The sequence below is a fragment of the Miniopterus natalensis genome, chromosome 1 (genome assembly GCF_054644295.1).
Source record: "Miniopterus natalensis isolate mMinNat1 chromosome 1, mMinNat1.hap1, whole genome shotgun sequence".
NCBI lineage: Eukaryota > Metazoa > Chordata > Mammalia > Chiroptera > Miniopteridae > Miniopterus > Miniopterus natalensis.
Window position 1 is genome coordinate 26215280 of NC_142081.1, and position 13000 is coordinate 26228279.

The 13000-nt window shown below is 35.3% G+C and overlaps 1 protein-coding gene across 1 annotated transcript in view; it reads right to left on the reverse strand.

The window, feature by feature from the left end:
* PALS1 (protein associated with LIN7 1, MAGUK p55 family member) overlaps positions 1 to 11763 on the reverse strand; it is a 55301-nt gene extending 43538 nt beyond the window's left edge. The window contains exons 1-2 of the mRNA XM_016223801.2: positions 11442 to 11763; positions 5416 to 5941 (exon numbers count right to left, since the gene is read on the reverse strand). Of these exons, the coding sequence (XP_016079287.2) occupies positions 5416 to 5782 (367 nt within the window). The 5' untranslated portion in view covers positions 5783 to 5941; positions 11442 to 11763. The remainder of the gene's footprint in view (positions 1 to 5415; positions 5942 to 11441) is intronic.
* Between the last annotated feature and the right edge of the window lie 1237 nt (positions 11764 to 13000).

Consider the following 13000-nt stretch of genomic DNA (forward strand, 5'->3'; position numbering starts at 1 on the left):
GGTTAGAGCATCATCCTGGTATATGCCAAGGTTGTGGGTTGGATCTCAGTCAGGTCACATACAAGAAGCAACCAATGAATGCATAAATAAGTGGAACAACAAATTGATGCCCCCCCCCCAAAAATAAATAAATAAAATTTAAATTTTGGTCAACCCTACCATTGTGCCAAATGCTATAAACATTTTTTGCTTGGTCCTCAAGAAAATCCTAAAATTGCCCTGGCCGGTTTGGCTCAGTGGTTAGAGTGTTCGCCCACAGATTGAAGGGTCTCAGGTTCGATTCTGGCCAAAGGCACGTGCCTCAGTTGCAGGTTTAATCCTAGGCCCTGGTCGGGCGTGCAACCAATCGATGTCTCTCTCACATCGATCTCTCTTTCTCTCTTCCTCTCCCCCTTCTGCTCTCTCTGAAAAGGAATGGAAAAAATATCCTCTGGTGAGGACAAAAAAAATCCTAAAACTGAGGCTCAGAAAAGTAAAGTAACTTCTCCAAGGTCAATAGCAACTAAGTGAAGTTAAAAAGTATTTAAACTCGCCCAGCCGTCGACCTAGGATCCAGGGGATCGGGGTTCGATTCCCGGTCAGGGCACATGCCCGGGTTGTGGGCTGCAGCCGATCAATGACTCTCTCATCATTGATGTTTCTATCTCTGTCTCTCCCTCCCCTTTCCCCTCTCTGAAATCAATAAAGATATATTTAAAAAAAAAAAGTATTTAAACTCTACACATCAGACTCCAGACATCCCTGCACTTCCCAATATGCAACAATGTCATGCATTTCTGAACATAATTGATTCAAGTCTGCAAGAGGGGAAAAATTAAAACTGTATTATTATTTGTTAGATGGAATGAAGTTTTGATGCATTGTGTCAAAGGCTGGTGTAGCAATTAATCATTTTTCATGCAAATTATGCATATTTAACAACCAAACATTACATGACTATTACCATATTCTACTGAATTTTTAGAATTTTTATTTTAGTTTAGCTCTAAGTTTAGCAATCTTAACAAATCAGAAAATTTTCAAATGGTCCCAACATTTTAAACATTAAATCTTATACCAATAGGTCTAATCATTTCACTTCTGGGAAAAAAAAGTCCCTCAAAGAATGGCTAATCAAATGTGGAGATATCTACAGCAGTTGAGCATAAGTTCAATGGCAAGAATAACTTCTCAGAAGCAGGCTGACCTCAAGGTTTAATTGCACTGTTATTTTGTTCGCTGGCTTTAAATAAACTTTATTTTAAAAGCCAGTCTTCAAAGAAGTTCATAACAATCCAGCAATATTCTAGAATACCATGGGCAATCAACAGTCAAAAACTGTCAGAAATAAATGTGAGATATTTCACTTTATAACGTCAAATACAGAAGTACTCTTTTTTTATTTTTACCTGAGGATATGTTTATTGATTTTAGAGAGCGGAGGGTGGGGGGGAGGGGAAAGAGAGAAATAGATGTGAGAGAATCATTAATCGCTGGCCTCCTGTACGCACTCTGACCAGGGATCGAACCCACAACCTAGGTATGTGCCCTGAATAGGAATCGAACTCTCAACCTTTCTGGTGTATAGGACAATGCTTCAACCAACTGAGCCACCCAGCCAAAGCCAGAAGTACAGTCTGAATATTCAGAGCTATCTGGCAAAAAAAAAAGACACTAATCAATACTGAAACATGCTATTATTATTATAAAAGTATTTTATTCAGTTTTCTTCCCCTTGGTATGTCTTTTTAAAATTTTTCTTCACATTAATAGCATGTTCTTCTGGTATAAATTAGAAAGCCCCGAATCACCAACTTCAGGAGTCTCCTTATAAACCGCAAAACAGATAGCCCACCATGGGTGTGTAAGGGTGGTTGAGTGTGCCTTTCCTAAGCTCTTTTCAAAGATGCAACAATCATATAGTCACATATACAATAGAATACAGTGTTTCTGAGTTTATTCTCTTTAAATATTATGTCCATTGTATTTACCTGTTCACAGTTGTGGCCCAAAATTGCTTATTTATGAATATAAAAACCGAAACAGTAAATCTACAATCTAGACGTAGCTGGAAATGATCCTACTCTACCTCATCCCACTCTAACCTGCATTCTATTCTTTTCTCAGGATTTTTCCCACAAGGTAGTTTGCTTTGCTTATGAAAGAGAACTAGACAAGAACATTTTATTTATAGCAAAGCAAGTTTTAATAACTCATGACAATTTTAAGGAAAGTCTTCTTAATATATCAAATTTGTATAACTTATATTAATATTAATTATTCACTTGGAATTAGTTCAAAATTTCTCAAATATATAATTTTTAAAAATACTTTATAATACTAATATTAATTATCATTTGGAGTTAAGTTCCCACATCACTATTTTCTAATTTTCAATAAGGTTCTGAGTGCTTTTAAACAAGAAAATTTAGTTCATCATTTCTGAATATTTTCTATCAATTCCATTCCTGCACTTTTAAAAAAAACTTTGGTGATTTGTACATTTATTTAACAAATTTAACATAGAGTTTACTCTGTAACAGATATTATTCTAAGTGTGTTAGCAAATTATATGCACTTACTTTATGCACATTTCTACGACCTGAGAAATCAAGGCAAGCTCACACTCATTAGGATGGTTATTATCAGTGCATCATTGGTGGGAATGTAAACTGGTGCATCTAGTAGGGTGGTTCCTCCATCCTTGCACTTCTATTACTACCCAGTGCCAAATTTATAAATGCTTTCATTAAAAACCACCACCTAGACAATTAAAGTATCTAACCTTTCCAAACACATTTTCAGTTTTTACTCACAGATAAATGATGATGTATCATCTGGAAACTGAAGGCTCCCTCTGAAAGAAATAAATCAGCTGCCCCATCCTTTCCTCACTTAAAACAAGGCTGCTGTTTCTGGCAGAATTTGTCTCCTGGCATGCGTGTATTAATCAAAATACTGGCAGGAAGACACAGTCAACTTTAAGGGAGTACTTCTGTTGTAGAATGATGTGTTAGCAAATTACGAACAGAAAAAAAAATGTTTGGTGCAAAGCTATTAAACTTCATTTTAAAATGAAAATTTAAAACTGAGTCTATTCAAACACTGAAGTTTTGACTGATAATAAAAACTTTATAACTAACGCTAACTTTTCATGTTTCCTACAATTAACATATTTGTGTTGAGTATATTAACATTAAATCTATCATCTGTTTCTCAATGTATTAAATATTCTCCTATTCAAAAAATGAATTACAGATAGTTTATTTTAAAGTAATTTGAAATGTAACACCAGCTATGTAAAATAGCCTTAAGTTTAAGGACTGTACAAAGGTATTTTTACAAACTACCATAGATTGCAAGTTGGAAGTAAATATAGCTGTCCTTTAATCTATGCTTGTAGATAAGTTAGCCACACAACATATGAACAGAGAGAGGAAAAAGCAAAAAATTTAAGAGAAATGGTCTCAAGTTTTCTGAGCTTAGGCAAATGAATGAATGAATAAATAAATAAATTCCCTACGTGAATTTGGCTTAAGCTACATTTGTTTCTTTACTGATTTACATGAATATTATTAGATGGATATTTATGCCTGATCCAAATAAAGCAAATGGACAAATACATTAATCTTAAAGAAATTTAAACAGAAAAACAGAAGAATCTTCCAAGCTTAGGCTGAATATACAATATACTACAATGTAAACTTTTTCCAAGTCACAGAGAACACAGAATATTTTAATTAAAAAAAAAAAAAGAAAAAAAGGGATAGTAGGAGATGAGAACTGGTAAAAGGCAACTGGGAATGAAATATTGTTACTCGAACAAAACTCTCAGGGGAAAAAAGAGCATAAAATTTGTTTAGATAAATGCATTAAAAAGTCTGTAATCTTTCTGCTTTCACTGTAACATCTGAAGGAATTTAGCAGATTTCACTATCACTGAACACGTCAATGATATCTTCAAACACCAGAGAAGCAAGCACATGGCTTTCTGTCAAGAAATATGGACCCTAAATGAATTTACAGCAAAGAAAAGCAGCAGACTATGTGATGTAATAGGAACTGCTCGAGATTTAGAATACAGAGCTTCGTAAGGAGCAAATCTCGTACATAAGGTAGCTTTGGAAAAACTAGAGAAAGGTATTCCACTCTTGGTAGTCCGAGCACTGGTCCAGTGAGTGAAGAACAGGCAGGGTGCCAGTCTCTACTCAAACCCTTTGCTCTATGCAATATACCAACTACATACCCAAATCAGGGAAATTCAAACTTGGCTCTACCCCTTATTAGCCTGGGGTCTTAGATGATTTAACAGAGGTTATTTCTTTATCTCCAAAACGGCAATTACAGAGCCCTGTTAACAGGATTATTGTGGATACCACACAGAATGGTGTTTGCTACAAGCATCTAAGGCAGGAATGGGGAACCTTTTTCTGCCAAGGGCCATTTGGATATTTATAACATATTTGGGCCATACAAAATTATCAACTTAAAAATTAGCTATGAAAAAAGCTCCGAGATTTATTGAATTTCGAGTCTCACCTGTGGATGCCTTGGAGGGCCAGGCCAAATGATTTCACAGACATTCCCCACCCCTGATCTAAAGGAACACAAATTAACGTATACTCCTAACACTAGTTCAGTGATCACTCTCGTGTGTGTGTGTGTGTGTGTGTGTGTGTGTGTGTGTGTGCAGGAAGAAAGGGCAATAAGTTCAATAATCAAATATTCTAAGTTTGGAAATTTACATTTGACATCAACTCTACTATAGATTCATAATGTCTATTAATATTCTAAAGACTCTAAGAAGTCCTGTAATAAGATGTTTTACTTATTTAACCCACTGTTCTCAAAATTTATTTGATCACAGACATTTTTTTGTTTATATCTATTAAAATCTCAGCACTAGTTTTTTTTTTTCTTCACAGAATGGAATTGGGGATAGTATAGGGAATTTGAGCCATGTTTTATGTATATGATGTCATGTAAGCAGCACAAGTTCTTCTTAATGATATTAATTAAAATCAAATAGATTTTAAGCTACAGATACTAATTTTATTACTATTTTACAAACCTTAACAAAATCAGAAATTCAAAATCTGAAAATTGCTTTTGAGTAATTTTGATATAAAAATCTGAGTTTCAAATAAAAGGTGAATTTCAAGGCTTTAACTGTTAGGCCATATGTAGAATTTTTTAATTCAAAGATTATATATAAAAACTATCTTGTAGAAACTGAAATATTTAAGCCATATGCTTTAACTCTACATGGCTAACAGTAAACAATGATGGTTGTAGGACCTTTCCAAGAAAGTAAGTGTCTTGATTTCAAAATGCTATTATTTACATTTATTATACCCTTCTTCCTTTCTATACACATTTATGTTAAGACAAGAGAAACAAAAACAAAATATCTTCTATTATTCTGTTTTTACTTACCTAGTATTTTCACAGCATAATGAGGACTTTCTAAGACAATTCCTTCCTCTGTATCAAATATAGGGTTATCTATTCCAGTTTTTGGAGGAATTTGGGCTAGTTTCTTAAGTCTCATAGAAGAATTAAGGTCAAGTTCTTGTTTTTTCCCTTCTTCTTCTCGCCTACGTCTCATGTCCTCCTGTTGTTGCCGAATACGCTCCAACTGTGCACTTCGACGAACAGGCATCATCCTGGTGCCCAAATCTCCAGGGCAGTCAACAGCCATCTCTCGGTGCTTCTGATGTTCCTCTGGTGATGCAAGATCAACATTTTTTACTTCGCTGTCTGATTCCTCAGTAACATGCCCATTCATATGGGATGTTGTCATGGTTATCTATAAAAACCTGTACCACTTTTTACAAATCAATTTTTCCTATAAAGCCAATCTCTTGATTTTGCAGTATAAAATCCATGTTACTTCAAAAAAGAAACAAAAAACTTCTCACATCACATAATAATGCTATGAAAATGTATCCATGAAGGAAATCTAAGGGGAAAGATGAGGGGAAAAAAGTATAAGAATTATAATATTAAAGACTTTACATAGCCTACTTCTAATCCCTACACAATATAGAAAATATCCCATAAGTATATTAGATTAAGTACTTTCATTTCATAGATAATGCTGAGAAAATCAAGATCCCCCCCCCCCAAAAAAAGGGTCCTTCCCAGTAATTTGAAGCATACTGTTATTTTATGGCTCAGAAAAAAATGATGTATTGGAAGGTTTAGCAAAATAAGAAAGTAAGAAAGTTTTGGGTACTAGTTTAGTAGAGAATCGGTTGTTTAAGGTATAAAAACATTTTAATCATCTTTGTATAGTTGTCTCAACACAGTACTTTCTGCTCAATTAATATATATGAGATTAAAATAACCTCCTAGTTACTGCTAAGGAAACTGGCATAAAGCATGTCATGTTGGTGGTTCCCTTGAGGTAAAGGTAGTATTCTGGGACACAATTCACTTTTAGGAGTTTATAAGATGAAGAAGATACCCAATGAAAAAGAAACTTTAATTAGCAGCTAAGGCATCTATAGAAAACCACATTCAGTGAGAGAAATACTATGTGGGTTACCAGTGTCTATAACTGGTCACATTAACAGAAGAATTAGGGTTAATTCTTTATGAAAATTCATTCAGAGAAAATTATACCTGTTACCACCCCAAAAAAACCTTTAAAGCCATACTGTACAGGGAAAATAAGAACATTCTGGACTCAGAGACCAGAAAACTAAATGTTAATTCTGGCTCTGACACTTTCTCTACCTTTAAGATCTAAGACTAGTCAGTTTTTCTCTCTGAACCTCAGATACTTTTGGAAAATTTATTCACAGGATTGTTCTGAGTTTTAAATGAGATAGTGTAGCCATTTTTAAAACTAAAAAATATATACTTATATTAATTCTTAGTATTAATTTGATTCTTATATTTTAAAACTCCGTATTTTATTATTTTTTTAATATATCTGTATTGATTTCAGAGAGAAGAAAGGAGAGGGAGAGAGAGAGATAGATACATCAATGATGAGAGAGTCATTGATCAGCTGCCTCCTGCACGCCCCCGACTGGGGATCGAGCCGGCAACCCAGGCATGTGCCCTGACAGGGAATCGGACCCCTATCGCCTGGATCCTAGGTTGATGCTTAACCGCTGAGCCACGCCTGGCAGGGCTCCATCATATTTTAGACAAGAAAAATATTTTACTGGATGACACTGGCTTTTCATCAAGCCATTTCTTGGGCATAAAAAGGCAGATTGTTTATATATGTGAAAACCCACATGTTAAATCTAATTAGTCTTCTTTTGCTCAAGACTTTAAAAATATTTACAATAATAAAACTACCACCTCCTTGAGTTAAGCATCCTTTCAGTAAATAGGTTTGTTAGAGCACATGCCTATTAAGCAAAAGCTGTGTTTTCAGACATTCCTAATGCCAATCTTCTCTCAAATATCTTGTCACAGACTGCTTAACACAAACCACCATGAAAGCCACTAGACTAACAATCAGGAAAATAGATACAAGTTACACGAGTCTCAAGAAACACATTTCACAAGAATTTTGAGACATTTTTCTCTTTTATCAAAATATTAGCTTCTCTATATATAACAATGTGGTCTACACATAAACATCTTATTTATCATTAGAATGCCTATTTTTCATTAAAAAAACAGCTGTCAGAATTACATTAAGCAATTTTTAACTTTTTATATGTTGATTTATGCAAACCCAAAGTCAGCTTATTTGATGTTTTCATTCCAAGTAAGTAGAAATTTGTGTAGGAGTTACTGTAGTGCTGTGCTTAATTTTAATTTTAAAAACCTAGGAGTGTACATATTTCCAGAAAATTAAAACTCTCAACTTTCTCTATTTACAATATTTATTGAATATTAAAAAGCAAATTTAATAATAATGTATTTTTTACTTTTTATGATAGTCTACAAAAATTATGATCTGAAATGAAAACTGTCATCTTAAAAACTGTAAGGCTGTGCCCATATTCACTATAGTAGATCGTGGGGGCAGAGATTAAAGATCACGTAAGAAGAGACAGGGCCAGGCCATCTGGGTAAGAGTTCTCGTGCATTATCGTGCTTGTCTACCTGGATGTGGCCCTTTGACTCTCAGAAAAATTTCTGCAACCTATTATTAATCCACTTAAAATTCCATTCTGGCTATCTCCCTTGGCGTATTCATACATAATCTACTGGGACAGATGGCAAAGAAGAATGATTATTCTTCCCCAGGTGGTTTCTCCTCGATTGATTCTAAACTTATTAAGACAGTCTTATTTTTATGTCCCCCAGTGCTTAACACAATAAATGTAACATAGGAAATGTCTAATAAATATTTGTTCAATTAAACTTAGAAATGTCATAAATTCACAGAGGATGCACAAAGGACCCTAAAACAGTCTGTGATAAGGAGTCATAGCAAACACGCAGAACATAAGGATGCATTTCTTTGAGAGGCATTTCAAAGAACTAAATATTAGCCAGACAGAAGACTGTTCCAGGCAGAGGGAATCCTATGACCAATAGGAAGAAGAGTATGGCACGTTCAAAAAACAGAATAGGATGCATGCAATGAGGCAGGACGGCACAATGGGGGCATGTCATACATGAATAATGAGAAAACTGGAAAGGTAAGGGGGGGCCAGACTGAGAAGAGTCTAGGAGCCAAAGACTGTGATCTTTATCCTGAAAGTAGTAAGACTTATTACAGGAATTAAAACAGGGGATGGCAAGATCACATTCACTTTTAGAGAAATACCACTGGTAGAAATGCAGAGGGTTGACTAAAGGGTGGAAATGAGACCAATTTGAAGGCAATAAGAAATATGATCCTGAACTAAGAGAGTGAAATGAAGAAAACTTATATTAAAGAAATATGTAAGTTACAGAAGTATTAGAACTTCATGTCTATTTCATATAGCAGGGCAAGAAGAAGAAAAAGGAAGTAGTAATAGCAGTAATACACAACTATAACATTTACTGAGCACTTATGTGCCACACAATATTGCAAGCACTCTACAGTATTCACTATTAATCCTCATTACAATGGTAAAAGTATGTCCAAACACGCCTACTTTGTAGACAGCCGGGGAATGAGGATTAAAGTAGGCTCTGAAGATACAGGATGGAGGAAGAAGGAAGAGGCCGTATCAGCCAAAGGTAGGACGATAAAAGGAGTGGGGAAAGTACACATAAGGCTGATGAACTAAACAGTCAGCTTGTACAACAGGAGAGTGGCTAGAAAGTTTGATTGGGTTCAACTTATGAAAGGTCTTAAATATAAGTTCCTAATTTTCAAGGCAGTAAAAAAACCATCAAAGACTTAGAAAAGAGGGGTGATTTGTACATAACTTTAATTGAGCATTTACCCCTGTATAGATACTAGGGTTATAGAGACAAGATCTGCACCTATTAGTATACCTACCAAAATGTCTTCAGGGTTCTAGAAATTAATGTGTCCAGAATTAAACTCCTATTTCCCTTTAATCCTCTTGTGGCCTCCTTTACCCCCTTCCTCCATTCTCAATTCTAATTAATGCCACTGTACCCACCCAGTTACCCAAGACAACAGAATGCTGAAGAGGCGAGGCTCCAGAATCAGACTGCCCAGGATCTAATCTGTCTACTCTCCTTTAAGTCTCAGCTAGAATACATCATCCTCTGGATTTCCATGACTCCCAAAACTAAATATGCAACTCCTCTGGAACCCCACAATCCCTGTCACATCTCTGATCAAACTGGACTGTACCTATCTGTATCTCTGTCTGTCTGCCCATCAAACTAGAAGCCCTTAGAGGTCAGAAACCAGGCTGACTCATCTCTGGTTCTGAGGCACTGGCAAGCACAGGGACAAGCAAACAGGAGGCTTCAAGATATGAGCCCAGACAGTGTGACTCTAGGGCCACTATCTCCAGGATCACTAGGTGGGTGGCAATGTCATTAACTAAGACTGAGAATATAGGAGAGGGAGAATTAGATAGAAGGGACGAGAAATTAAAGGGTCATATGGGTTTAGTTTTGGACACATTAATTGCAAGGTTAACTGTAGATCATATAGGTAAATGATCTAATCAACAGGGATCTGTCTTATTTATCTCTATAGCCCTGATATCTAGTAAGAGATAAATGCTTAATTAAGTATATGAGCAAATCACTCCGTTCAGAACTTCAGGTAGCTTTCATATAACCTACAGAATAGAATCTGAACTCACAAGGTAAACCCAAACTTTATAACTGTATTTTTTACTGCTTTCTTGCACAAGCCTTCTACGTTAGCTTCCTAATTGGGCTTAATCCGTATCCTTTTCTTCCTGCCTAAATGCCTTACGAGCTAATATGATGAACTGCTTCTCCTTTCCTCTTCTACCTTCGAGATCTACCATAAATCCCCATTCCTTCAAAAAGTTTTTCCAGACCACCTTGGTTAAATAATCTCACTATCCAACACTCCAAATATAATGCTCACAAGTTAACCCATGAAGGCCGTGAAAGATTCAAATAGTTCTTCCAGAATCGGAAACATTATGCTGTGTCCTGGCTTTTTTATGCAGTCAATACATATCAATAAACAGCGAAAGAGTCCCAGTCCAAAGGAATTACATTTTCCCTCTCAAAAAAAAAAAAAAAGAAAAAGGAAGAAAGAAAAAACGTCCTTTGACAATTCAGAGGCTGGTAAATACTGAACTAGAGAATTACCTCCTTATATGTAAATAAGAAACCATCTTATGCAGATACTGCAGTTACAAGTTGCTGGCCCTAAGAGAGATATTTCTCAATTCTCTAATTATAAATAGTTTTTAAAATGCCTCAAAAGCCCACATTTCAAATCCTCATTAGAGTCCCAGCTCATTATACCCCTTTGTGGTGGAAAAAAAAATTTAAAGAAAAATAAATAAATATATCAAAACTCTTTACATAGTCCACAAAGCAAGAAAGTGAATTTTCAGGTTGGCACGCCAAAACTGTTTCAACATTAACTTCAAACTAGTGAGAAAGGGCTTTGCTTATGTGAATTGGCTATAGCAAAAGGGGATAAAAAGATGCTAAATAAGCTTCAATATACAAATGACTGAAACTGAGGGCGTGAAATAGCATTAGGAATACTGGCCCATTAAAAACTCCACACTAAGAAACAAAGCCATTTGTGTGACAGTTGGGAAACATGACAGGTTAGCAGGAAGACAATTTCCTATCGAATCAGTATCCTAATTTATAGATAGTGGAAAATGTAAAACATGCACTTTATATGCATAAACATTGTTGGTCGACGCTAGTGTCCAAACCTCCAGATTTTTTTCAATTCATCCTTCCTCCCCTTCTCCCACAAGTAATGCCCTTTGACCAGCAGCTGGGAAGTCTCATTTTAAGTGATCAGCATTCCTCTGACATTCTAAGAAGTTGGACTATTTGTTTCCATAGAAACAGCTTTTTCAGCCAACACAAGATTCAGGCCAAGAATAGTGAAAAGAACTTACATTATGCAAATTGGAAAGATTTTGCCTACTATTCTCTTAGTTTCTCTTCTCTGGTTTTTCAGAAACAGCTTTCTTACTCTGTAAAACAGAAAAGAGACAATCAAGTATAAAAGTCTGCAGTGCTTTTTAGAGAGAGGGAGTGGGAGGGAAAGGTTAATTCAATATGATATCCAATTCTGTTTGCAGATGACTACGATTTCTTAGAATAAAGTAGTAAAAAGGCAACCCCTTCCTATCTCTACTGGACAAACATTAAAATCAATATAAATTACCTGAAATCAATGATGAGAAAGAGGTAAACATAACTGGTTTAAAAAGTTTTTAAAAAGGCTAAGATCCTTTTGCAGATTATTATTATTTTAAAGAACATACTTTTTTAAAACTTGATCTTAGAGGGAGAAATAAAAAGAGATAGAGACAGAGACAGAAACAAAGACAGAGATAGAGAGACAGAAACACCGATGTGAGAGAGAACATAGATCAACTAGGGATTAAACCCACAACCTGGGTATGTGCCTTGACCGGGAATCTAACCAGTCCCTCTTGGTGTACAGGACAACGCTCCAACCAACTGAACCACACAGGCCAGGGCTTGCAGATTATTTTTCATGATAAATTTGACCTCTAGGTTAAGGCCCAAACAAAAATGCAGTTTTTTGCTTTGTTCTTTGCTTTAACTACAATTTCTGGATCAATTTTAAACATTAAGAATAGTTCACGATACCAATAAGTTTAGAAAATTGCCTTACACTGTATACTGGAACCTGAGTGAGAAAGCAAGCCCAATTTTAGTAATATATTCCAGCATATGATATATTCCCCACCATCAAATGCTTACAAGGTAGTCGAGACACAAAACATGCATATAAAATAAAGAGTGGCCCAAATAAGGAGAAACTAAAAATATGTATAGACAAACATATTTAATGACTCTGCTTGCTAAATATCAGTGCTACTACACTTAATATAGTTAATCCTCAAAAAATCCTACAAGTTTAAGTACTTTTATTATTCCCAATGACAACTGAGAAGACAGGTTTAAAGAAGCAAAGATTTTGCCCAAAGAGTACCTCAAAATAAACATTCAACAGTTATAATAGGTACCCTTGTGTATATGGTTTCACACTCATTATATCGTGATTCTTTCAACACCTTTGTATGGTATTTTACAGAGGACAAGAGTATAATGATTATTCAAATGGTTTGTTTTCTTAATTTATTTTACTTTTTATTTTACTGGTTTGAGTAAGCAATGACGGTGACAGTGGTTAATAGTAGAAGTAAAAGCAACAGCATTACTTGCCAGGCAGAGTGCCAAGAATTTCGCATATATCATCTCATTAAATCCTTTCAACTCCTCAAAGTTATCCTGTTTACAGAAGTGGAAAACAAATATAGAGAGGTGAAGTTGCTTCCCAAGGTCATAAATCTAAGTGGCAGAGCCAAGACTCATACCATGTCTGTATGATTTCAGAACAGAAGCTCTTCACTCTTGCCATTATTTTTATTTAGTCTTATCTAATACTAAGTGAAGAGAAAGAAAAACTATTGATTATGAT